Source organism: Bombina bombina, chromosome 5 (genome assembly GCF_027579735.1).
Source record: "Bombina bombina isolate aBomBom1 chromosome 5, aBomBom1.pri, whole genome shotgun sequence".
In the NCBI taxonomy this organism is placed as follows: Eukaryota; Metazoa; Chordata; class Amphibia; order Anura; family Bombinatoridae; genus Bombina; species Bombina bombina.
The window spans coordinates 841,353,790-841,380,317 of record NC_069503.1 but is presented as its reverse complement, the minus strand read 5'-3'; the positions used below and the strand labels follow the sequence as shown (position 1 = coordinate 841,380,317).

General features: G+C 38.4%; 1 protein-coding gene across 2 annotated transcripts in view; it reads right to left on the bottom strand.

The window, feature by feature from the left end:
- The window catches only part of MIB1 (MIB E3 ubiquitin protein ligase 1), a 476,845-nt gene that overhangs the window by 238,236 nt on the left and 212,081 nt on the right, over positions 1-26,528 (bottom strand). For both annotated transcript variants that reach the window (XM_053714972.1, XM_053714973.1), the window contains exons 10-12: positions 16,339-16,446; positions 13,528-13,725; positions 2,662-2,813 (exon numbers count right to left, since the gene is read on the bottom strand). In XM_053714972.1, coding sequence (XP_053570947.1) covers positions 2,662-2,813; positions 13,528-13,725; positions 16,339-16,446 — 458 coding nt within the window. The remainder of the gene's footprint in view (positions 1-2,661; positions 2,814-13,527; positions 13,726-16,338; positions 16,447-26,528) is intronic.

The following is a 26,528-nucleotide window of genomic DNA, read 5'->3' as shown; positions in this document are numbered from 1 at the left end:
GTCTGTAATCATTTGCCATATGGTTTTAAAGTAGGAAGTGTTAAAGTCTGTTCCTCTATGTAGGGCTTTTTAACTTTTTGAATTGCTTTGCATTTTATGAGTTTGAATGCTTTTCTACCAAATCCAATGGTCAACTGATTTTGATTGTGTGGTTAAAATAGGCTACCCTTTTGTAATGTAAAGATATGTTTATAAAGTGAATGACCATGTCATGTAAGGGGTGTTATTTAATTATAGTAAGTTGAGAAATGGGTGGTTGTGGAACATAAAGAAAATATATTTAAAGTGTTCAGTCTTGTAGTTCAGTTTGAAAACTGAAGTCTAAAGGAACCACGCTTGAACGTTGGCAACACAAATTTGGTAAGAAGGGTGCACTGCTCACTGTAGCTTTCAATTCATACTACATGGCTGGACAAAGATATATGAATCAGGCAGATATTTGTTTTGGAAACCAGGGAGGAGGTGCATTGAGAAGAACACAGTCTGACTAGAAACATATAGTTTGTAATTAGAAGCAACAGTTGTTAAAGGGACACTAAACCCATTTTTTTTTCTTTTGTGATTCAGACAGAGCATGCAATTTTAAGCAACTTTCAAATTTACTCCTATTATCAAAGTTTCTTCATTCTCTTGGTATCTTTATTTGAAATGCAAGAATGTAAGTTTAGATGCCGGCCCATTTTTGGTGAATAACCTGGGTTATTCTTGCTGATTGGTGGATAAATTCATCCACCAATAAAAAAGTGCTGTCCGGAGGCCTAAACCAAAAAAGAAGCTTAGATGCCTTCTTTTTCTCATAAAGATAGCAAGTGAACGAAGAAAAATTGATAATAGGAGTAAATTAGAAAGTTACTTAAAATGTCATGCTCTATCTGAATCATGAAAGAAAATATTTGGGTTCAGTGTCCCTTTAAGTATAAGCTTAGCAAACAGCTTCACAAGCAAACTAATGAACAAGCTTAATTGTTATATAAAAACACGTTCCTCTGGTGGTGTAACCTTGAACCACAATCTATTTTCAATTAAATGCCGTATTATAGCCTCTACATTATCTTTTGTGCTATTTTGTTACCCTTTGGAATGCCTCACGTATATTTTACCTTACCTCCTTTGCAGTGGCCAATAGGCCAGATAAAGATTGCGCTTTGGCAGTATTTGGCAACAGATCTCATATCAACACGTGTGGCTAGCACTATGCTGAAAGCTTATCTACAGGGGGGCTGAATTGACTCCTAAAAGTGACAAGTGGTACAGCTACTATAACAACCGCTGCCCTACACAAGCCATACAAAGCATACACCTACTGTGCTCAGAATGCTCAGATAGTAGAGAGGTATGGAAGCTGATACCCTGTGTAAGTCTGTCAATTAAAAAAAATACATCATAGCTCAGCACATTCTAGAATAGAGCACCCCGCGGAATGCAAAAAGCTCTAAGGAGTCATTTTAGCCCTCTGGTGTTAAGATTTCATTAGACAAAGCATAAAAAATAAGCTATAGTGATAGCAGAGGATACTGCCCAACACTTTCATCAACGTTATTTTGTTTAATTTACATGTATGAATATTACTAATCTATTAAGTATACACCAGGTTAAAAAACACACACAAAATTAGAGAGTTTTATAGAAAGTACTGAATAGTTGTCTTCTTTTCTAGCATTACTAAGTTGTTACTACAGTAGTACATGGATAATCTGCCCTGCCAATGAAATGCTTTTTATTCTATAAAACTCAAATAAAATCATTTCTATGCCATTACAACATTAATAAGTTTAATGCTGTGTCTGCAAACTATCAAGGTATATTAACGGCCTTTTACAGCTCCTGTCCAGCTTTTTGCACATTTTGGATAACAAAATTCAAGCAACTCAGAATCTTCTAAAATCGTAATATTTTTCATTAATAACTTTTGGCAATGTCATAACTAGAGAAACGTTTCATTATTACAAGGACTGTAAAGTCAGAATTAAACTTAGACAGAGCATGTGATTTTAAACAACATTCCAATTTACTATTATCTACTTTGCTTCATTCTCTTGTATTCTTTGTTGAACAGCATACCTAGGTAGGCTCAGAAGTAGAAATGCACTACTGGGAGCTAGCTGCCTCGTTAGTGGCTCACCTGATCTATTTAGGAAGTTCCGAGTAGTGCATTGCTGCTCTTTCAGCAAAGGATACAAGAGTTTTCACCAGAACATTTTTAATGGGTGCACCACCCGGCTAATTTTACAGATCACCCAGCTAAAATTTAAGTCAGTATTGAGGTAAAATTAGCTAACAGTTATTTAATGTTTATTGCACAAATGATCAATAAATGAATTAATGTTAAATTATGCAATAATTTGTACTTTAGATAGAAGAAAATGTTATATCACAGAGTATTACACTGCCCCTACCCAGCTACTTTATAATTCCACCCGGCTGGTAACATTTTCTGTGGAGAACACTGAATACTAAGAGCAAATTTGATAATAGAAGTAAATGTAAAGTTGTTTAAAATTGCAAGCTCTATCTGAATCATGAAATAAACATTTTGGGTTTCATATCCCATTAAGGGAAAAAAAACAGAATAAAAACGTTTCCCTGTGTGGTGACGCGACAAAAAAGTTTACAGGAATAAATCAATACAAAATATCTTCAATGATAAAAATGTATAATTACCTTGGGTTTCCACGCAATGCAGCATGATGGAGAGCATTAAAGCCATTGTTGTTTGTGATAGTAACGTCTGCTCCAGCCTCTAATAACACAGCCAAAATATCATCACGTTTTTTGCTAATTGCATCATGCAGCGGAGTATCACCTTCTGAATCCTTCAAGAAAGGGAAAAGAATTCAATTTAAAATTCATTTTCTTTATCCTTCTAACTTATTAACCCACAGAATTCTGAGGGCTTCAAGTGTATTTGATGGAACCACAGGAACCCAAAAAAGAGTTTCTAGAGAACTGATAACCACTCTCAAGATCCTGAAATTTCCTGTTTTAAGTCAACAATAAAACCACACAAGAGTGCACAATCACAGCAATTGCCATTTGCATCATTTCCCGCACATTCTTCGCACAAAAACCTTTCGTTAATATTGTTGTGGAACCTGTATTACAAAGAACACAGATTCCAAACTCTTCTGGGAGACTCTGCCTTATATCTGCCATCACAGTGTTCATCAAAGTAGTAAGGAATAAGGAAGAGGAACATATATACACACACACAAGCTAGCCCATACTGACCAATATGACTCTTTTATTCATAGCAGTCTGAAATATTAGGTAAAACTAAGGGAAGGGTTTGTCAATGCATTACATTATGGATTAGAGCTGTTTGTAGCTCTTAAACATGTGAGTAAATATACGCAATACTTACTTTATATGATCCAGTTAGAAGGTATTTCACCATATTAGTCATTGTTCTCCACAGAAAATTTTGCCAGCCGGGTGGCATTATGAAGTAGCCGGTTGGGGACAGGGTAATATGTTCTAATATTATATAATTTTCTGCCATCCAAAGCACAAATTAATTGCATAATTTAACATAAATGTATTTAATGATAATTTGTGCAATAAAACATGAACATTTTTTAAAATCAGCTAATTTTAGCGTAATATTTAGAATAAACCAAGTCAGAAATAAGTGACCAAAGAAAGTTTGCACACCTTTAAATTAAAATGTAGCTTAATTATCACGACATGATGACAATAACATATTAGTTACTGCAGTTAGTCACTAAAAAAATGGCAATTTTCACATTTTGTACACCACAAAAGTAAACATCATTGCACAAAATAATAATATTGATTAAAACAGCACATTCTTTCTTATTAAACAGAGTTTAATACAAAGTTTGCATAAAATTCCTTAATGTCAAGAGAGTTTCATTGAGCCCAGTTCACATAGTTAGCATCAAAACAAAAATTATTTTAATGTTAAATGGACACTGAACCCAAATTTTTTCTTTCATGATTCAGATAGAGCAGGCAATTTTAAGCAACTTTCTAATTTACTCCTATTATCAATTTTACTTCGTTCTCTTGCTTTCTTTATTTGAAAAAGAAGGCATCTAAGCTATTTTTTTGGTTCAGAACCATGGAAAGCATTTATTGGTGGGTGAATTTATCCACCAAACCAGCAAGAACAACACGGTGTGTTCACCAAAAGTGGGCCGGCATCTAAACTTACATTCTTGTATTTCAAATAAAGATACCAAGAGAATGAAGAAAATTTGATAATAGGAGTAAATTAGAAAGTTGCTAAAAATTGCATGCTCTATCTGAATCACGAAAAAAAATTGGGTTCAGTGTCCCTTTAAGTAACATTTCCTGAGCTTAGAGGATAAAGAAAATATTTTATATTAAACTGTTCCACCAGTATTGATCAGATTCACATAAGACAATATAAGATATAATATATTAAATTAAAATGATTAAAGAGACTCATGGGATATTAATAGTGACTCTTATATTATGATGAGTAATCTATACAACGTATTAATAATGGTCAATAATACATTCCTTGCAGTAACAATCATAAAACTGTGGGGAGCAAAATTGGTCTGAATGATCAGGCAGTATCGATAACACTTAATGATTTACAATCCAATATGCTGCTAGAAAAACAGAATTTATGCTTACCTGATAAATTACTTTCTCCAACGGTGTGTCCGGTCCACGGCGTCATCCTTAATTGTGGGATATTCTCCTCCCCAACAGGAAATGGCAAAGAGCCCAGCAAAGCTGGCCATATAGTCCCTCCTAGGCTCCGCCTACCCCAGTCATTCGACCGACGGACAGGAGGAAATATATATAGGAGAAACCATATGGTAACGTGGTGACTGTAGTTAGAGAAAATAATTCATCAGACCTGATTAAAAAAAACAGGGCGGGCCGTGGACCGGACACACCGTTGGAGAAAGTAATTTATCAGGTAAGCATAAATTCTGTTTTCTCCAACATAGGTGTGTACGGTCCACGGCGTCATCCTTACTTGTGGGAACCAATACCAAAGCTTTAGGACACGGATGATGGGAGGGAGCAAATCAGGTCACCTAGATGGAAGGCACCACGGCTTGCAAAACCTTTCTCCCAAAAAACAGCCTCCGAAGAAGCAAAAGTATCAAATTTGTAAAATTTGGTAAAAGTGTGCAGTGAAGACCAAGTCGCTGCCTTACATATCTGATCAACAGAAGCCTCGTTCTTGAAGGCCCATGTGGAAGCCACAGCCCTAGTGGAGTGAGCTGTGAATCTTTCAGGAGGCTGCCGTCCGGCAGTCTCAAAAGCCAATCGGATGATGCTTTTAAGCCAAAAAGAGAGAGAGGTAGAAGTTGCTTTTTGACCTCTCCTTTTACCAGAATAAACAACAAACAAGGAAGATGTTTGTCTGAAATCTTTTGTAGCCTCTAAATAGAATTTTAGAGCACGGACTACGTCCAAATTGTGTAACAAACGTTCCTTCTTTGAAACTGGATTCGGTCATAAAGAAGGTACAACTATCTCCTGGTTAATATTTTTGTTGGAAACAACCTTCGGAAGAAAACCAGGCTCAGTACGCAAAACCACCTTATCTGCATGGACCAGATAGGGCGGAGAACACTGCAGAGCAGATAACTCAGAAACTCTTCTAGCAGAAGAAATTGCAACCAAAAACAAAACTTTCCACGATAATAACTTAATATCTACGGAATGTAAGGGTTCAAACGGAACCCCTTGAAGAACTGAAAGAACTAGATTAAGACTCCAGGGAGGAGTCAAAGGTCTGTAAACAGGCTTGATTCTAACCAGAGCCTGAACAAACGCTTAAACGTCTGGCACAGCTGCCAGCCTTTTGTGAAGTAAAACAGATAAAGCAGAGATCTGTCTCTTCAGAGAACTTGCAGAAAATCCTTTCTCCAAACCTTCTTGTAGAAAGGAAAGAATCTTAGGAATTTTTATCTTGTTCCATGGGAATCCTTTAGATTCACACCAACAGATATATTTTTTCCATATTTTATGGTAAATTTTTCTAGTTACAGGCTTTCTAGCCTGAATAAGAGTATCTATTACAGAATCTGAAAACCCACGCTTTGATAGAATCAAGCGTTCAATCTCCAAGCAGTCAGTTGGAGGGAAACCAGATTCGGATGTTCGAATGGACCCTGAACAAGAAGGTCCTGTCTCAAAGGTAGCTTCCATGGTGGAGCCGATGACATATTCACCAGGTCTGCATACCAAGTCCTGCGTGGCCACGCAGGAACTATCAAGATCACCGAAGCCCTCTCCTGATTGATCCTGGCTACCAGCCTGGGAATGAGAGGAAACGGTGGGAATACATAAGCTAGGTTGAAGATCCAAGGTGCTACTATTGTATCCACTAGAGTCGCCTTGGGATCCCTGGATTTGGACCCGTAACAAGGGACCTTGAAGTCTTGACGAGAGGCCATCAGATCCATGTCTGGAATGCCCCATAATTGAGTTATTTGGGCAAAGATTTCCGGATGGAGTTCCCACTCCCCCGGATGCTCCTCCATCACCAGGGAACTCCTTGTTCCCCCCTGATGGTTGATATATGCAACAGTCGTCATGTTGTCTGATTGACACCTTATGAATTTGGCCTTTGCTAGTCGAGGCCAAGCCTTGAGAGCATTGAATATCGCTCTCAGTTCCAGAATGTTTATCGGGAGAAGAGAGTCTTCCCGAGACCATAGACCCTGAGCTTTCAGGGGTTCCCAGACCGCGCCCCAGCCCACCAGACTGGCGTCGGTCGTGACAATGACCCACTCTGGTCTGCGGAAGCTCATTCCCTGTGACAGGTTGTCCAGGGTCAACCACCAACGGAGTGAATCTCTGGTCCTTTGATCTACTTGGATCGTCGGAGACAAGTCTGTATAATCCCCATTCCACTGTCTGAGCATGCACAGTTGTAATGGTCTTAGATGAATTCGTGCAAAAGGAACTATGTCCATTGCCGCAACCATCAAACCTATTACTTCCATGCACTGCGCTATGGAAGGAAGAAGAACAGAATGAAGTACCTGACAAGAGCTTAGAAGTTTGATTTTCTGGCCTCTGTCAGAAAAATCTTCATTTCTAAGGAAACTATTATTGTTCCCAAGAAGGGAACTCTTGTTGACGGGGACAGAGAACTTTTTTCTATGTTCACTTTCCACCTGTGAGATCTGAGAAAGGCTAGGACAATGTCCGTATGAGCCCTTGCTTTTGACAGAGACGACACTTGAATCAGGATGTCGTCCAAGTAAGGTACTACTGCAATGCCCCTTGGTCTTAGCACCGCTAGAAGGGACCCTAGTACCTTTGTGAAAATCCTTGGAGCAGTGGCTAATCCGAATGGAAGTGCCACAAACTGGTAATGCTTGTCCAGAAAGGCGAACCTTAGTAACCGAAGATGTTCCTTGTGGATAGGAATATGTAGGTACGCATCCTTTAAATCCACCGTGGTCATGAATTGACCTTCCTGGATGGTAGGAAGGATCGTTCGAATGGTTTCCATTTTGAACGATGAAACCCTTAGAAACTTGTTTAGAATCTTGAGATCTAAAATTGGTCTGAATGTTCCCTCTTTTTTGGGAACTATGAATAGGTTGGAGTAAAACCCCATCCCTTGTTCTCCTAATGGAACAGGATGAATCACTCCCATTCTTGACAGGTCTTCTACACAATGTAAGAATGCCTGTCTTTTTATTTGGTTCGAAGATAATTGAGACCTGTGGAACCTTCCCCTTGGGGGTAGTTCCCTGAATTCCAGGAGATAACCTTGAGAAACTATTTCTAGCGCCCAAGGATCCTGAATATCTCTTGCCCAAGCCTGAGCAAAGAGAGAAAGTCTGCCCCCCACCAGATCCGGTCCCGGATCGGGGGCCAACACTTCATGCTGTTTTGGTAGCAGTGGCAGGTTTCTTGGCCTGCTTACCCTTGTTCCAGCCTTGCATCGGTCTCCAGGCTGGCTTGGTTTGAGAAGTATTACCCTCTTACTTAGAGGGTGTAGAATTTGAGGCTGGTCCGTTTCTGCGAAAGTGACGAAAATTTGGCTTATTTTTAGCCTTAAAAGACCTATCCTGAGGAAGGGCGTGGCCCTTTCCCCCAGTGATGTCTGAAATAATCTCTTTCAAGTCAGGGCCAAACAGTGTTTTACCCTTGAAAGGGATGTTAAGCAATTTGGTCTTGGAGGACACATCCGCTGACCAAGACTTTAGCCAAAGCGCTCTGCGCGCCACGATAGCAAACCCTGAATTATTCGCCGCTAATCTAGCTAATTGCAAAGCGGCATCTAAAATAAAAGAGTTAGCCAATTTAAGTGCTTGAACTCTGTCCATAACCTCCTCATACGAAGATTCTTTATTGATCGACTTTTCTAGTTCTTCGAACCAGAAACACGCAGCTGCAGTGACAGGAACAATGCATGAAATTGGTTGTAGAAGGTAACCTTGCTGAACAAACATCTTTTTAAGCAAACCCTCTAACTTTTTATCCATAGGATCTTGAAAGCACAACTATCTTCTATAGGAGTAGTAGTGCGTTTGTTTAGAGTAGAAACCGCCCCCTCGACCTTGGGGACTGTCCGCCATAAGTCCTTTCTGGGGTCGACTATAGGAAATAATTTCTTAAATATAGGGGGAGGAACAAAAGGTATGCCGGGCCTTTCCCACTCCTTATTTACTATGTCCGCCACCCGCTTGGGTATAGGAAAAGCATCAGGGGACACCGGAACCTCTAGGAACTTGTCCATCTTACATAATTTCTTTGGAATGACCAAATTGTCACAATCATCCAGAGTAGATAATACCTCCTTAAGTAGTGCGTGGAGATGTTCTAATTTAAATTTAAATGTTACAACATCAGGTTCAGCTTGTTGAGAAATTTTCCCTGAATCTGAAATTTCTCCCTCAGACAAAACCTCCCTCCTGGCCCCTTCAGATTGGTGTGAGGGCATGTCAGAACAGTTATCATCAGCGTCCTCTTGCTCTTCAGTGTTTAAAACAGAGCAATCGCGCTTTCTCTGATAAGTAGGCATTTTGGATAAAATGTTTGCAATAGAATTATCCATTACAGCCGTTAATTGTTGCATGGTAATAAGTATTGGCGCACTAGATGTACTAGGGGCCTCTTGTGTGGGCAAAACTGGTGTAGACACAGAAGGGGATGATGCAGTACCATGCTTACTCCCCTCATTTGAGGAATCATCTTGGGCAATATCATTATCTATGGCATTATTGTCCCTACTTTGTTTGGACACTATGACACAATTATCACATATATTTAAATGGGGAGAAACCTTGGCTTTCATACATATAGAACATCGTTATCTGATGGTTCAGACATGTTAAACAGGCTTAAACTTGTCAACAAAGCACAAAAAACGTTTTACAATAAAACCGTTACTGTCACTTTAAATTTTAAACTGAACACACTTTATTACTGAATATGTGAAAAAGTATGAAGGAATTGTTCAAAATTCACCAAAATTTCACCACAGTATCTTAAAGCCTTAAAAGTATTGCACACCAAATTTGAAAGCTTTAACCCTTAAAATAACGGAACCGGAGCCGTTTTTACATTTAACCCCTATACAGTCCCAGGTATCTGCTTTGCTGAGACCCAACCAAGCCCAGAGGGGAATACGATACCAAATGATGCCTTCTATAAGCTTTTTCAGTGGTTCTTAGCTCCTCACACATGCATCTGCATGCCTTGCTTTCCAAAAACAACTGCGCATTAGTGGCGCGAAAATGAGGCTCTGCCTATGACTAGAAAAGGCCCCCAGTGAAAAAGGTGTCCAATACAGTGCCTGCCGTTTTTTTTAAAACAATCCCCAAGATTATAATAACTATTAATAGTTATAATCTGCCAAATATGCTTAGTAAAGTAATCGTTTTAGCCCAGAAAAATGTCTACCAGTTTTTTAAGCCCTAATGAAGCCCTTTATTCTTATACTAAACTAAGAAAATGGCTTACCGGTTCCCATAGGGAAAATGACAGCTTCCAGCATTACCAAGTCTTGTTAGAAATGTGTCATACCTCAAGCAGCAAAAGTCTGCTCACTGTTCCCCCAACTGAAGTTAATTCATCTCAACAGTCCTGTGTGGAAACAGCCATCGATTTTAGTAACGGTTGCTAAAATCATTTTCCTCTTACAAACAGAAATCTTCATCTCTTTTCTGTTTCAGAGTAAATAGTACATACCAGCACTATTTTAAAATAACAAACTCTTGATTGAAGAATAAAACTACATTTAAACACCAAAAAAAACTCTTAGCCATCTCCGTGGAGATGTTGCCTGTGCAACGGCAAAGAGAATGACTGGGGTAGGCGGAGCCTAGGAGGGACTATATGGCCAGCTTTGCTGGGCTCTTTGCCATTTCCTGTTGGGGAGGAGAATATCCCACAAGTAAGGATGACGCCGTGGACCGGACACACCTATGTTGGAGAAAATAAGCTCTTTGTAACTATTTATAATACAGTAACAATTTTAATATGGATCAATTCCTATTGGTCAGCAATATCATGTGACATTACAACTTTAACATTGGGTGATCGAGGATGATTGACATTGACTCTAGCCAATCAAAATGAAGTAAATAATCAGTGAGCTGAGTGGTGGGAACGATATACTGTAAAATACCGGAACATTTGAGCCGCCTGGCTCACCTCTGAAGAAGTGTTAGTGAAATGCACGCCAGGGGAGCCTCACATGGGGTGTATCTCCATTTTTAACTGCTTGTTTCTCAGCTTGTATGATATTTTAGTAATATAATGTAGCGGTATGGTGGAACTTTAGACAGATAACAATAATTCAGCTCCCAGATTGTAGAAGCTTAGCCGCCACCTTAGGTGCATCTGCTCAAACAGGTCTGACTTAATAAATTCTTAGGAATACAGATAACAGAATGGGCACTGACATAAAAGGAATATAACATATTATACTGTTCTAAATAAAAAGCTTAGACAATGTGTTTTTAAAACTTTGATTAAATGAAAATGTGTGTGTGTTGGAATTATATTTCTTCTTCTTTTAATTAAAGTAAATAAAAGTTTACTTTTACTACTGTGATAATTAACCTACAGGTTTTTGTAATTTAACAAACTTTCTTTTGTCATTTCTTTCTGACTTAGTTAATTCTAAGTATTTATTGACGTTAGTTACATCCTTCCACAAGCAATACACGCAGTGCAGGTTATAATAGTAGCATAAAACTAAACCCTCAAATCTTATTTGCTTAATAGTCAGAATTTTAGCTAGGTGGTCCGTAAAATCAGCTGGGAGGCACGCCCACTTAAAAAGGTCCTGGGAAGAACACTGTAAGTGTTCTATGTTTTTGATAAAAACTACAGCAAGATTAGAGGAAATCCTGTGGCCTGGCAGTTAAAACAGGCAAAGCACACAGAATACAGCACATTTTAGCTCCTTTACGAGAGTACCCAACTTGTCTGAAATTTCACTTACTAATATTGAATTAATGCAATTTAACCAATATAAATGTTTCAGTATTTCAGTATTATTTACTGTTTCAGTATTTGCACTAAGAGGTAGTCATTAATAACAAAGAAAAACTACATTATTGTTTAAGAAGTATTATCCTTTTTTGAGTTATATAATTGTTATTTATATCACTTGGTATCACTTTTATAGCTCATTTTACTACACAAGTGGCTATTTCTTAGCACATTTATTAACGAAAACAGTAAAATACAGAAATTTCACAAAGCAAATTAATGTATTTAGACATAAATTTTGTAGTTAAAAAAAGGACATGCATAGAGAAACAGAATTTGACAGTAGATGAGAACCAAAAGGGCCCATCAAGTCTACCCATATTACATGTTACTTATTTCTTAGGATAGCCTTAGAAAACAGATGTACCTTCCACTTTCCAAATAGCATTCTTAAGCAGTATTTCTGCATATACTCTCAATAGTGATCTAAAAATGTTACTGTATTCCTGAGGGTTTTCTTTGGTAGGAGTTGTGGAGCACACACACAAGTCAATCACTAGTGGTTCGCATTAAGTTGTGGCACCACTATATTACGTGTCAGGGGTGTATTTTGGCCTAGGCAAACAAAGCACTTGCCTAGGGAGGCAGATTGGGAGGGGGCAGCACTTTTTTGTGGCTATATTTGTAAGAAGCTTACAATTATTTTAGAAGTATTATACAGGTATATAATGGGAGATTTTGCCGAAAGAGCTTACATTCTAGGGGGGTATAATAAGTGGCTGCCCACAGATCTTACAGTTTAGAGGTAGTTTGGAGGTAGCTCTAAATCTTTCTTTTACTCAGCTAGCTATTGCATTTAGTTATGTTGGCTTTCAGCACTTAGTATTGTGTTTGGGGAACTATTGTTTCAAGAAATATGAAATATGTGGGGGGGAGGTTATGTATATTGCAGCAACAGATAGTCGTGTGTGTGTGAGTATGTGTATGTCTGTGTATAACTCTGTGTATATGTGACTGTGTGTATGTGTCTTTGACTGTATCTGTGTGTGTGAACATTTATTTTGGAAATGTCATACATTTGTTTTTTACAATACTCCCTGACCAAAACAAGGCCTAAAACCTTAGGGGAGTAGGGGGCAGCAGAATTCTGAGTGCCTAGGACGGCACAAAACCTAAATACACCACTGTTACGTGTTAACATTGACAGCTAGTGCTCTGCATCAGCATTGCTGCAATGAAATATGCATGCTTTCAAATGTTCTACCATGGTATACCCTAGCATACAACTAGGTTTGCTACAATGTGTTTATAGAAGTTTTAACTTCACAATAAATTAAAAATTGAATTGGTACACAAAATTGCCTGAACTGACTTATTAACACGTTAAAAAGGATACTAAACCCATTTTTTTTTCCTTTCATGATTCAGATAGAGCATGCAATTTTAGGCAACTTTCTAGTTTACTCCTACTATCAATTTTTCTTCATTCTCTTGCTATCTTTATTTAAAAAGCAGGAATTTAAAGCTTAGGAGCCAGCCCATTTTAGGTTAAGCACCCTGGATAGTGCTTGCTTATTGGTGGCTACATTTAGCAAACCAATAAGCAAGCATAACCCAGGTTTTGAACAAAAAATGTGCCGACTCTTAAGCTTTACATTCCTGCTTTTTAAGTAAAGATAACAAGAGAACATAGAAAAGTTGATAAAAGGAGTAAATTAGACAGTTGCTTAAAATTGCATGCTCTATCTCAGTGTTTCCTAACTGCGGTCCTCAAGTACCCCCAACAGTAATCAGCTGATCAGTAACCAACCTGCTCTCATCCATCAGCTGATTATTTCACCTGTGCTCTAGTTCAGCTATAATAAAAACCAGGACACTTGGGGATACTTGAGGACCGGGGTTGGGAAACACTGCTCTATCTGTATCATTAAAGAAAAAAAATGGGTTTGGTATCCCTTTAAGGTTTAAGAAAATACATTGTATTTTCAAGAATGAATGATTCAATGATCTTTAAATCAACACAATGTTTCAGTTTTTATAACATTAGAATGTTTCTTTTATTTTTAAATCCTTTGCACAGTTTCCAGAAAAGAAAAGAAATACATTTACCTGTAAGCTGGGGTGGCAGCCAAAGTCCAACAAAGTTTTTACAACTTGCAAGTGGCCTTTGTTGACAGCAATATGTAGTGGTGTCTGTCTGCGCTTGTTACGAGCATTTAGATCTGCTCCACCTCTGTGTAATACCTCAATAACTGAACCTTCATCTCCAAAAGCTGCATGATGTACAGCTCGATCGCCATCTTTATCCTATACAATTCATACTTTGTGTTAATAAGAACTATTTAAACCAATAAAAAACAATTACAAACGTAAAACAAAGAACTGATGGTAAATAAGTAAATGCTGTCTGATAGCTGGCTCCAAAAGTCTGTTACTATCACAGTTTCATGAAAACATATCAAAGGGACTTTCTAATGCAAAAAAGAAAATGCTCTCATTCATAAGAGTATGTTATTTTTGCACTTATATTTCTTGCTAATTATGCGTTTACCCCTGAAACGGGTTAAACATATAGTTAAAGGGACATGAAACACAATTTTTTTTTCTTTTCTGATTTAGATAGAGCATGTAATTTTAAGAAACTTTCAAATTTGCTTCATTCTCTTGATATACTTTGTTGGAAGGCATATCTAAATAGGCTCAGTAGCTGCTGATTGGTGGCCGCTCATAAATGCCTCATGTGACTGGCTCACCCATGTGCATTGATATTTCTTCAACAAAGGATATCTGAAGAATGAAGCAAATTAAATAACAGAAGTAAATTTGAATGTTGTTTAAAGGCCCATTCATTGCATAATAAAAAAGACAATGATTTAAAACCTACTCTGAATTTCAAATAAGCAGTAGATTTTATTTTCTGTCAAATTTATTTTTTCTCCCATTTTCCGGCACTGTGTATCATGTGACAGACATCAGCCAATCACAGACTAGTATATGCATAACCAGTGCACATGCTCAGTTGGATCTTGTTCCCCTGAAAGTGCGCATTTAAAAAGACTGTGCAAAATTTGATAATGGAAGTAAATTTGAAAGTGTCTTAAAACTGCATGCTCTTTCTGAATTATAAAAGTTTATTTGGACTTGAGTGTCCTTTTAAAATCGTATTTATGGGTTTCATGTCCCTTTAATTTCACACTTGGTAACAGCAATACATTTCATCTCCTGACCAGGACATGGCTTGTGAGCATACAAATGCAACCTCCAATCACCAGCTGTATTTTGCTCAGGAGCTGCAGTGGGATGCGATTCTCGAGGTTGGACTAAAAGGGACATTAGTGCCAAAATAACACATTTGATTATTTTTGCCTTAGAATATTTTTTTTTTATATTTCAACATTTTTATACAATACAGTTGTTAAAATGTCATGCAAGAACATGTTTCAGATGCCATACGGTTTGGCTATTAACAAACCCAAGGCTCATAAACATGACAGTGACCCATATTTGCATAGTTTAGCTACATGACTAAGAATTGCTAACTTCTCCCATTCCACAGTATCGCTCCCATTACAATCAAGAACATAATGAAGATGGTGTGTAAAGTAAAAGAGTGAAATCACAGGGCATGATGGAGCATACACTTTTAAACAGGGGAGAACCTACATTTGCTGTCTCTCATTGTGAGCAAAGGTAACCATTGGTGACAGCACAACAATTATCTGTAACAACAAAGACATTTTAGAACAGCTTAGTATAGAAAAAGGCAGGAAAAGGGTATTGGTTAATGTGAACGCCCTATTTGTAAAACTCTTCTTCCAAATGTGTAATTGACTGGGGCAAAAACATTAAAAAATGTTGAATGCTGAAATATGTAAATTAAGGTAGGAGAATACAGAGAGCAGCAGGGTTTTCAAATGAATATGCACATTTAATCAGGAGTAGCTGAAACAAAGGAATAGGATTGTGACCATGGTGGGAATGACAATCACAGGTCAAATAAATGAGCAACACTTGTGCTAGAATCCACAAAATCATCCCATTCATGCGAAAAAAATGATAATACTGCTCTCTCACATTTATCATTTTTGCCATCAGGCTCCACAACTAAATACATCAAAAGGTTGTTGAATTTATAGAACCATATATATATATCTTCATAAGGAAAGTAATACAGGACTGCAATAATATTTGTTTCTCCAAACTACTTAAATCCAATGTAAATATATGCAAGAAGCCTCTGCAAGATTTAAATAAAAATGCACCTACACCAGTATATAGGAACTTGTTTTGCTGTCACCAAGGGCATACCCTCACATGAAGATTCTGATGAGAGGAAAACCTACTTTATACCTCAGAGGCTATAAGCAATAAGTGTGGTCTTCCAGAGAAAAACATCACATTAAAGTACAGAATGCCTATTCTAACAACTGATATATTGAAAGCTTGTAGATTGTGATGGGATATGATACAGTGAAAAGGGAGCTGTCTGAACATTGTTGCCTTATTTTTAGTATACATTTCAAACATACACAAAGCAATTTTAAATTATTTAAAGGGACACTAAAGTAAAAAAATGGCTTTCATGGTAGAGTATGCAGTTTTAACAGACTTTCCAGTTTTCTTCCATTTTGAAACTGCACAGTGTTTTTATATGCACACTTTCAGAGGAACCAGCTACTACTGAACATCTGCAAGAGTTCATATGGTACACTTATATAAGTCTGTAATTTGCTGATGGCTGTCACATGATACGGGGGGGGGGGGGGGCGAAAAATGAAAGAAATATAAAATGTATCAGTGAAATTCAACTATTTCATGGTCCTTTAATGATTCAAGAGGGTTACAACAAATTATTAAATCAACAATGAAATCTATGAGAGCTATAAAAACTCAAGTTGATATATATAATAAAATGTTTACCTCTGCTTCTACATCGACATTTTGCTTCAGAAGCAATTTCAGAATATCTACATGTCCATTCTGGCTTGCTGCTTGCATGGCTGTGTGTCCAGCACACTGACCGTTTACCTAGAAATAGAACTGATTGGTCAGTATAAAAATATAAAAAACATAAATTATGCTTACCTGATAATTTTCTTTTCTTCAGATGGAAAGAGTCCACAGCTGCATTCATTACTTTTGGGAATTCAGAACCTGGCCACCAGGAGTAGGCAAAGACACCCAAGTCAAAGGCTTAAATACCTCTCCCACTTCCCTCATCCCCCAGTCATTCTGCCGAGGAACAATTAACAGTAAAAGAAATATCAGGGTGAAAAGGTGCCAGAAGAATAAAAACAACAGATGACACATAGAAAAACACAGGCAGGGACTCTTTCCATCTGAAGAAAAGAAAATTATCAGGTAAGCATCATTTATGTTTTTCCTCATAAATGGAAAGAGTCCACAGCTGCATTCATTACTTTTGGGAAAATACCCAAGCTATAGAGGACACTGAATGCAAAACGGGAGGGTAGAAAGGCGGCCCATTCTGAGGGTGAGGCACCAAAAACTCCCAAAAGAGGAGAAACCGTGAAAGCAAAAAAATCAAGGATCCCCGAAGGAACCTCAAATATAGTGCAACCGGTTCCAAATGAAAAAAGGAACCCCGAGAACCAAGCTAAGCTCACAGAGACCTGAACTGGTCTTGAGAGACAGGCAGGCAACGAGAAAACCCAGCACCCACAGTGGGTATGCCAACTCTCAACCTACAGGAAGTGAAGCCGCTAAGCTAACCACTAGACCAAAACAGCAGGTCAAACCCCGGAATACGCAGAAACCACTAGGTTAAGACCGGGAACAGAAACCAAGAAGAAAACTTCTCCTAAATACAATGCAACCGCATCTTAAAAAGACAACTGAAGACAGAGTCCTCAAGTTACAGATAACTCAGAATATCTAAATATTCACAGATCGGACACAAGCAGCAAGCCCAGATAAGTGAAACACCTGAGTCAACTCACACACTAAAGTCATACTAGGATGACTCTGAAAAAGAATACTTGCCGGCAAGTAAGAGCAACTGAAAAGAGATATCAAATTCTATTGCCAGACCGCTAAACATCCACTAAACAGTGGGCACATCACAGGTTATCCAAAAGCCATAAGTCCTTCTCAAATATCTTGAACATAGAGAAAGCACAAAAACATAAGAAGGCTCACTGAACCACAAAAGGCCAGAGGACAAACACATTTCTCAGATCCTGCTCCACACCGTACCAGACCAAGCGACAGGCAGGTCAGAAAAACAGGGGAACAGAAAGGACCCCAAACACCAACCCCTAGGGAAGGACGAAATGGGGTGAACTTGGTCACCTTACAGGATAAAAATACCTGTTCCAACCTCCTGCACACAGGACAGGAAAACAAACCTCCAGGAAAAAAAAACATTTCATAAGAAGGACCCAACCCCCCCCCCCCAAAGGGAAGGGCACATATAAGAACAGTGCACATGCTCACAATACATGAGCCAAGTCTGATGAACACAAAAGCCAAATGAAAGACATCCAGATGTTCCTAAGAACACAGAAAGAACTCCCCACAAAGGGGAATATACATTGTTCAACGGAAAAGGCAAACCATAAGTAGCGCATCAAAACGCCCGCTACTAGGAGGCTTAATTAGCCATTCTTTAGGCCAAAGCCTATGTTCCCTGGGAAAAACTGGATCGCCCCAACCTGCCACAGGATCATAAGATTACAGAATTCCAGAAAGATCCCAAACCAAAATATAGGCCCGAGCCCCAGATTGATTAAAACAAACAACACCCCAGGGAACACGAATACCCCGTCTAAAAAAATCAGACCTCATCGGGGAATAACCGGACTAGCCTGGAGAAATGGGAACAAGACTCACTCACAAATTTCAACCCAAAAGGAAGAGAACACCCCCTACAAGAGTCCAAACATTCCAAAAAGGAACTGGAGCACGACAGAGGCGTACCAAGACTCTAGAGACCAAGGGAGAACCTCAAAGAAGTCACTCGAAGAGCAAGTAAAACAAAGGCAAGTCTCCATATCTCCTCAGTACGCAACCGGAGGACCACACCCAAGGAGAAAGAATGCAGAGCATTCCAAACCCCGGGAGAACAAAACCCCTAAGAGAAGCACAGAGAAGGAGACAACATAGCCTAACGTCCCTGATAGGGAAACAAAAACTCCCGAAAAAGGAAAAACCACATTGCCCTCCCCATAAAAAGAGAAACGGACAAGGCCCAGAAATCTCGACAAGAGGGAAGAGAACCTCAAAAGGAACAAATCCAAAAAGACAATTCTAAGGAGCACCTGAAAGGCAAGACCCTCAGGGCCAGCGGCAAAGAGGCCCCTCCACCTTCAACCCGCGTGGGGAAGGAAACACTCCGATTCTCAACGAAATAACGGAAAACAGAGTGTTGCAGCGGAATTTCACTGAATCCCAGTCAACTAGCTAGAGGGGCTAACAAGGACTGAACCAGACCCCCACGCCTCGCAGACCCTCAGGCCCTCACAGAATGCGTAGCTGAACTTGTAAAAGAAAAACAAGGAATAACACAAATAATAATGTGAAACACTTAGCGCCTCAACCGGACCAGCCAGGCAGAACAGGCGCCACATATCTGAAAATAGGCCGCAAGACAGAAGAGTGAACCCAATCAGGACCAGCCTGAAACTCAGGGTCGATACTTTCAAGGCCGCAAACAGTCATCCCCAGAGATGGGGAATAGACAGCATTTTATTTTTTCTAACATAGGACTAACATGTTCTCATCAACAAACTTCCGTAGAAGTAAACTGTGAAAAAAAACAAAAAACGAGTATCGATTCCAGAAAACTTTCCCGAAGGAAATACCTTAACATGAGCTCAAATAAAAAATCATCCTACCGGATGAAGATATAAGCTAAGGCAACCCTTAGGTTACCGTCCAAGAAGAACAGACACACCCGCAGAACCGGGATCATGTTCTTCCAGCTCAGGACTGGAAAAGATACTCAATAACAAGGCTATAAGAAGATTACTTCATCCTCATATAGCTAATTCTGCAAGTCATTTGAAGTAGAAGACTGAGAATTCCCGTATCCGTTAAGGATGGGATCCTCCGACAACGCCAGAACGTGCCTCAAAAGGACATATATAACGAAATGCGCAGCATACCCTCGCCGGAGCAGAAGACGACACGACCCGAAGGTTGACCCCCTAAAGTCTCAGGGACAGTCATTCCCCCAGATAGCTGAGCAGGCCTCCCATGCCTGAAGAGCCCCGGTCAACGCAAAACGTACAATATGGTAAGCACATTTCTGGTAGCTGCAGATGCGCCAGCGCCATAATAATGGACATGTGAAAAGGTGCCATAACCTCCGGGGGGGGGGGGGACAAGCCACCTTCCAGAGAAGGATAAGTAAAATCTGGGTTACCTGCATGTGTAGTAAGAGTTGGTGGTAGGGAACTCGCCACTCGGGAACGGGACCCCCAGAGACGGATGGCTCAGCGGCTCCTTGATTCCCTGATCCCGAGGAATTGAGCACTCTAAAAGGGCATTCTGAACATAACTGAAGGGCATTTATCATCCGGGCCAATTCGTATTCCTCACGAGAAATAGACTCTGAGTCAGAGACATTTATCTCCACATTATCAGAATCCTCCATAACAGGGATTTTGAATACAAAAAACGGACCAAATAAGAAAAGTAAATGGCACCTGACACCCACAATGGCTGGGGCACTCACCACCTCCTAGGACCCAGACACCAGCAGACCAGAAATTTTCCATCGCCACACAGTCAGGAATGCGGAAATGGAGAATCAAAACGTGACCACGCCCGGTCACCAGGTGCACCATGCGGTCCAGAAAAGGCGCGCTCAACCGTAAAGGCTGCGTCACCTCCAAAGGCCGTTATGTTCATAGTCAAGAGCCTAAGTAACACCACACATAAGCAGGTCGAATCACATAAACATGATTAAAAAACCCCTGTTTAATAACCCCCCACAGGAGAAATTAACCCTTGATTCCAAGATACTAAACGAGCCTCACTGAGACCCTGAGTTATAGTTAGTCCCGCAAGGCCGTAGCCTCTCGGGAAAACATTTGTAATACAAGGCAATCATAATGAAAGAAATTGAAACGATCTTACCGGAATCTACGCCATGGAACAGGAACACGGCCCTTCAAGTGTGACAGATAGTAGCATTGCCTCTGCCATGGACTTGAGAGAAGAAAGCAGGCAGCAAAACTCATCAATGCTGATTGCTTGTGAAGCTGTTAATATTTGTTGGGATGGTTTTGCAGAAAGACTCTACCTGCATCTCCAGACTCTAACTTTCATCCATGCTCTCACTGAGAGGCTGACAGGACTACTTAAAACTCCAGTTCCATGCCGAAGAGTACTATCCTCCATAAGAGGCTATTAAAAAAAACTTCTGACACTTCTCTGCCAACCTCCTGGGACGAAAGGCAAAGAATGACTGGGGGATGAGGGAAGTGGGAGAGGTATTTAAGCCTTTGGCTGGGGTGTTTTTGCCTCCTCCTGGTGACCAGGTTCTGAATTCCCAAAAGTAATGAATGCAGCTGTGGACTCTTTCCATTTATGAAGAAAATGGAAATAAATATAGAATGTTCCAATGTTATTATTTTTAGTTATATTTTAGGAAGACTAAGCACATTCAGAAGTTTAATTTACAATGCAAGAGAGATGAAAATCCTGCTATCTAGAATACATAATATTAATTATTATTATTAATTAATAATTTTTAAATAAGGTAGGGAACAAATAATTGGCATTCTGGGAAGACTTTTAATGCTCAATGAACTAAATGGGAAAAGCAGAAAATAAAAACAAAAAAATTACACTAATAAAAAGATCCTGCAAAGATCTAGAACACAATATCAAATGTTAAATTTCCATCACTTCTCCCGATACTAGAAACCACATTGGTACATTTGCCCTCTGAAGAAGCGTTTGCAAAACGCGCGTCAGGAGAGCCTGCTTATGGAGTCCATCTCCATATTTTAATCAGCTTGTCTCCAACTATTTATTCTTAAGATTATAACCAGCGGTCATGGCAATATTATTCAGAATCAGTTAAATGCAGCTCCCGGACTGAAGGAGCTTAGACGTCAGTCTAGGAGGGTTCTGTTCAACATTGGATCACATTTACTTATATATTTTTAAAGGGACATTTAACACCTGATGAAAAATGCTAAAACCTACTTTTTCTTATTAATAAAAATAAAATAATCACTGCTGTCTATTTTATCTGTTCCTCTTACCCCAAACTGTTGACAAAGATTGTTTTGAAGTACAGTGTTGATCCAGTGCTTGATTCTACTATGTAAGCTGCCATATTGTAACATACCTTACAGGGGCACAGCAGTCACATGACACACACAGCATATTATTTGTTGCATATACTTAGAGAATCACATCTGTGTGTGAGCTGCAGTGTCTGAAGATACTTATTTTTTGTCACTCACAGTATAAATGTATTAGCTTTCTCCATCTAATACACATATTATGCAGAACAATTGAAATAAAATTCTTTATAAGCACTGTTTATGTTTTTAACACCCCCCACAGTTTTACTCTTCAAACTGCCCTCAAGTTTTATGCTCTAAGCAAAAGTCGTTTCCAGTGAACTTCAGGCACTATTGTCGTAAATCATTGTAAGCTCCGTGAGGGAGAGAGGGAGGGGGAGGCTCTCAGACACGCTGGATATACCGATATACTCCATGCAGAAGATTTTTGTTTCTTATGACCTCTCCTGCTTATGTACCAGCCAATGTGATCAGTTAGTAATGATCATCCGGTTTTATTTAGCAGTGTGATCTGCTCTTGTCACACCCTCTGCCAAGACACAGTCACTAGAGCAGAACTCTGTGTGTGATCATCAGAGGGTGTGACAGGAGCAGATCACACTGCTAAATAAAACAGACAATCATTACTAACTGATCACATTAGCTGGTACATAAGCAGGAGAGATCACAAGAAGCAGAAATCTGCTCTGCACGGAGTATATCAGTATATCCAGCGTGTCTGACTCTGAGAGCCTCCCTCTCTCCCTCACGGAGCTTCAGCTTACAAATGATTTATGACAATAGTGCCTGCCCTGAAGCCGTGCACTGGAAACGGCTTTTGCTTAGAGCATAAAACTTGTGGGCAGTTTGAAGAGCAAAACTGTGGGGGGCGTTAAAAACATAAACAGTTCTTATAAAGCATTTTATTTCAATTATACTGCATAATATGTGTGTTAGATAGGGAAAGCTAATACATTTATACTGTGAGTGATACATAAATATGTATGTTCAGAGGCTGCAGCTCACGCTGCAGCAAGATGTGATTCTCTAAGTAATATGCTGTGTGTGTCATGTGACAGCATCATGAGCATGTGACTGCTGTGCCCCTGAAACGCACGTTACAATATGGCAGCTTAGATAGGAAATTAAGCACTGGATCAACATTGTACTTCAAAGCAATTTCCTTCAACAGTTTGGGATAAAAGGAATGAATAAAATAGAAACAGTGATTATTTTATTTTTACTAATAAGAAAATGTAGGTTTAAGGGATTATTAGAAGACAGGTGTTAAGTGTCCCTTTAACTAAGAACACTAAAATCGACCAACAGAATATAATACATTACCGCATTTACTTAACAGTATTTTGGAATAAGCAGAGAAAGTGTTTTTAAATTGTGGTATTAAATGCAAAATGTAATGAGTGTGTTGGAAGGCAATGCAATGCAAACCAATAAAAAGTTATATTTTATATCATGTTTATATAGCTACATTATATCTATATTCAAAAGGTTTAAAAACTTTCTCAGTCAATTCTTCTTGACTTATTTAAACTGAAGACTGTCAAAACCTCTAGTAGCCTGAAGACTAAAAAATTGTAATACCCAGACTACCCTCAGAAAGTGCGATTGTCACTCTGACAAAGTTTGATTTAGAACCTAGGTTCAAAAGGTCAAATAAGTAAAACATCTTAGAACCAATATCAAATTCTAAAAAATAAAAAGGCTTGATAACAAGACTAAAACTGACCAGAACCTGAACAAATGTCTGATAACAGAGATAAAAAAGCCATCTGTGTAACAAAAACAAAGATTCAAAAAGTGACCTTAGAAAATGTTGGCTGAAGAAACCTTGTTTCAGCCCACAGGAAAACGATTCAGGGAATCCAAACAGCATACTGAGTATCACCCATAGCAGAACACTAAGAAAGATACACCTATAGGAAATCTTCTTATAGACAGACCTACAAGTTTAAAATAAGACATCTATGACAGAGGGATAAAAAAAATTTGGACACGAAAGAAACGTTTAAACTCCAAGCAGAAGACCTCGGAAAGGGGAAAAAAGTCCTTAAAAACAGAACTAAACACTTTGAAGAGATATTGCAAGGTAGTGCTGAACATCTAAACCAGATCAGCATCCTCTGTCTCCCGAGGCTAAACAGGACCAAGAAAAAACACTGAAACCTTCTTCCATTTGATAACCACAAGTCAAAATGGTTATCTGTGTCCCTAGCATAAAGCATGCTGAATGACACAGAGATGAACCTCTGTCCATTTAGTATGAAAAACTTTCTTCATCACTAGAATGTTACAAGAACCATCCTGATCATCATGAAAGCTACCACCAAAATTAAGTTAGACTGAAAATAAAGGCAGGAACAATCTAAAATATAGACTAAGCTTCAAGACCTCTAAAAGGTCCCATGAAGTGTAAGCTATATACAAAAACCATGACATAGAGAAGGGACCAGCTTCTAACTCCCTTGCAAACGCTAACCTTACTTCAATCCAAAAAAAGCATGGAGTCTATAAGTAGATTATCCTAAAATACCAAGAAAATCATTCCCAAGAAAACTGGAACAAGGAAGATCCAACGAAAGAAGACTAATAGAGGCCATTTCCATCTAGACCTTTTAAAGAGCTAGAGGAAAAATTACCACTACTCTACTTGAAAGGTGGTCTGGATGCCAGAACCCTAGAGAGGGTGTAAGAAAATCTTCCTAAAAAAAAAAAAAAAAAACGTATACAGTAGACACTGATAAAGGTAAACAGAATATATAGCCATAACCAAACTAGGGATTGGACTGAAAAATAGGTATTGCAAAAAAAAAAAAAAAATGTGTACAGATCTAAGTCATTTTGTAAAAATAAATAGGAGACTGCTCCAGAACAAAAAGACCATAAAAAAACCTTACAAACAGCAAAATGTAGTAGCATTAGCACTCTCACAGAGTACAGCAATCTAAATGGCAGATAAAAATAATGTACTGGAATCTGCATACAGCAATATGTAGAATTATCATTACCATTACAGGAAAATCACTCATATTACAGAATGTTCTGTAAAGAAAATGCTAGCAAGGCAACATACAGAACCTTACTTACAAAACGATGTAGAAGTTGACAGCAATGTAAAGCACATAACCTTACTTACAGAAATATGCAGTAGCTTCGAAAAAAAGCAAGTGCTTCATGAGAGGCCTGAACCCACAACCTCCAGATTATGAGACTGAACGTACTGAACTATGCATACAACTAAAGCTGTAATATAAGTATTAAGGGACAGTAAAGTCAAAATTAAACTTTAATGATTCAAATAGAGAACACAATTTGAAACAACTTTCCAATTCACTTCCATTATCTAAATGTGCACAATATTTTTACATGCACACTTTCTGAGGCACCAGCTCATAATAAACATGTTCAAGATTCAAAGGATATACGTATATGCATTTTGTGTTTGGTTGATGGCTGTCACCTTATGCATTAGGAAGTAAAATGTAACTACTTCTTATTTGAAATTGAAGTGCTTTTGTGTTGTCTTTTTATTATGCATGTATTGATTATGCTATTCTAATGTGTTTAGTGGTCCTTTAATAAGGTAAGACAGACCGATAACAGAAGATAATCATCACAAATAAAGATCAAAAACATTATCTTGGCCTTTTTGAGCTTTAGCTACCATCCTTGACTATATTAGGGCGCCCCCTCTCTGTTGATACAAATAAAGATCAGCAAAACCATGTACTGATCTTTACAAACCTCAAAAGCAGTATCAGAAGCACTATTACAGCAATGCGCACTTAATATCGTCAATCGGTACAAAAAATGCTAGAAAAGAATGTACTGAACTCTACATACAACAACATAGTCTTATTACCTTCATTACAGTAATTAACACTGAGTACTGTAATAAGTGATAATGAAACTGCTAACGCCGTTACAGTAAACCACATAGATTACAAAGATAAACTGTTAAGAAAATTACAGCAAAGCAACGTACTGAACCTTGCATACAACAATGCTTCATTAGCACTATTACATTAAAGTACTCTGGTTACCAGAAGATAGAGTATAGAAATGCTAGTCAAACTATGTAATGAAACAGAACATACTGCAATATGTAGTATTATAGTAATTAAATCTGAATACCAAACTACAATCGGTATAAAACAATGATAGAAAAACAATGTACTCAATTGCAGATGCAGTAATACACAGTAGTATTAGACTTAATACAGTAATTCAACTGATTACAGTAATATAAACGGTAAAAAGAATGCTAAGAAAGCAATTAACTAAAATATGCAGAATATGAATATTAAAATAGGAAATCACACTGATTACAGGACCTAATCAGAAGATACAAATGCCAACAAGGCATAAATCAATAAGAGTAGCATTAGCTCTATTGCAGGAATCCACACTGATTACACTAAAGTAATTGTCATGAGAATGGTAGCAAAACCAATGTACTGGACTGTACAAATAACAATATTAATTAGTATTAGCTGTGTTACAGTAATAAACACTAATTACAATAATATAACTGGATATAAGAAATATCCTACAGTAACCTCTTACAAGTAAAGTCACACCATTGCACAGCAATGTATAGCAATATAACATTGCACAGCAATAAGAACTCAAGGGTATACAATTGTGCATCAAAATATAATCGTAGTAGTTAGAGTCAAGACACAAATCCACCCCTTACAGAGATGAAAACACTTGACAAACAGAATAAATACATGGTAATCAGATGGGAAATAAACCCATAGATAATACACATACTCGTACATCAGTCTTCTCCATAATAATACATACAAAGAGAGAAGCGCTCTACAA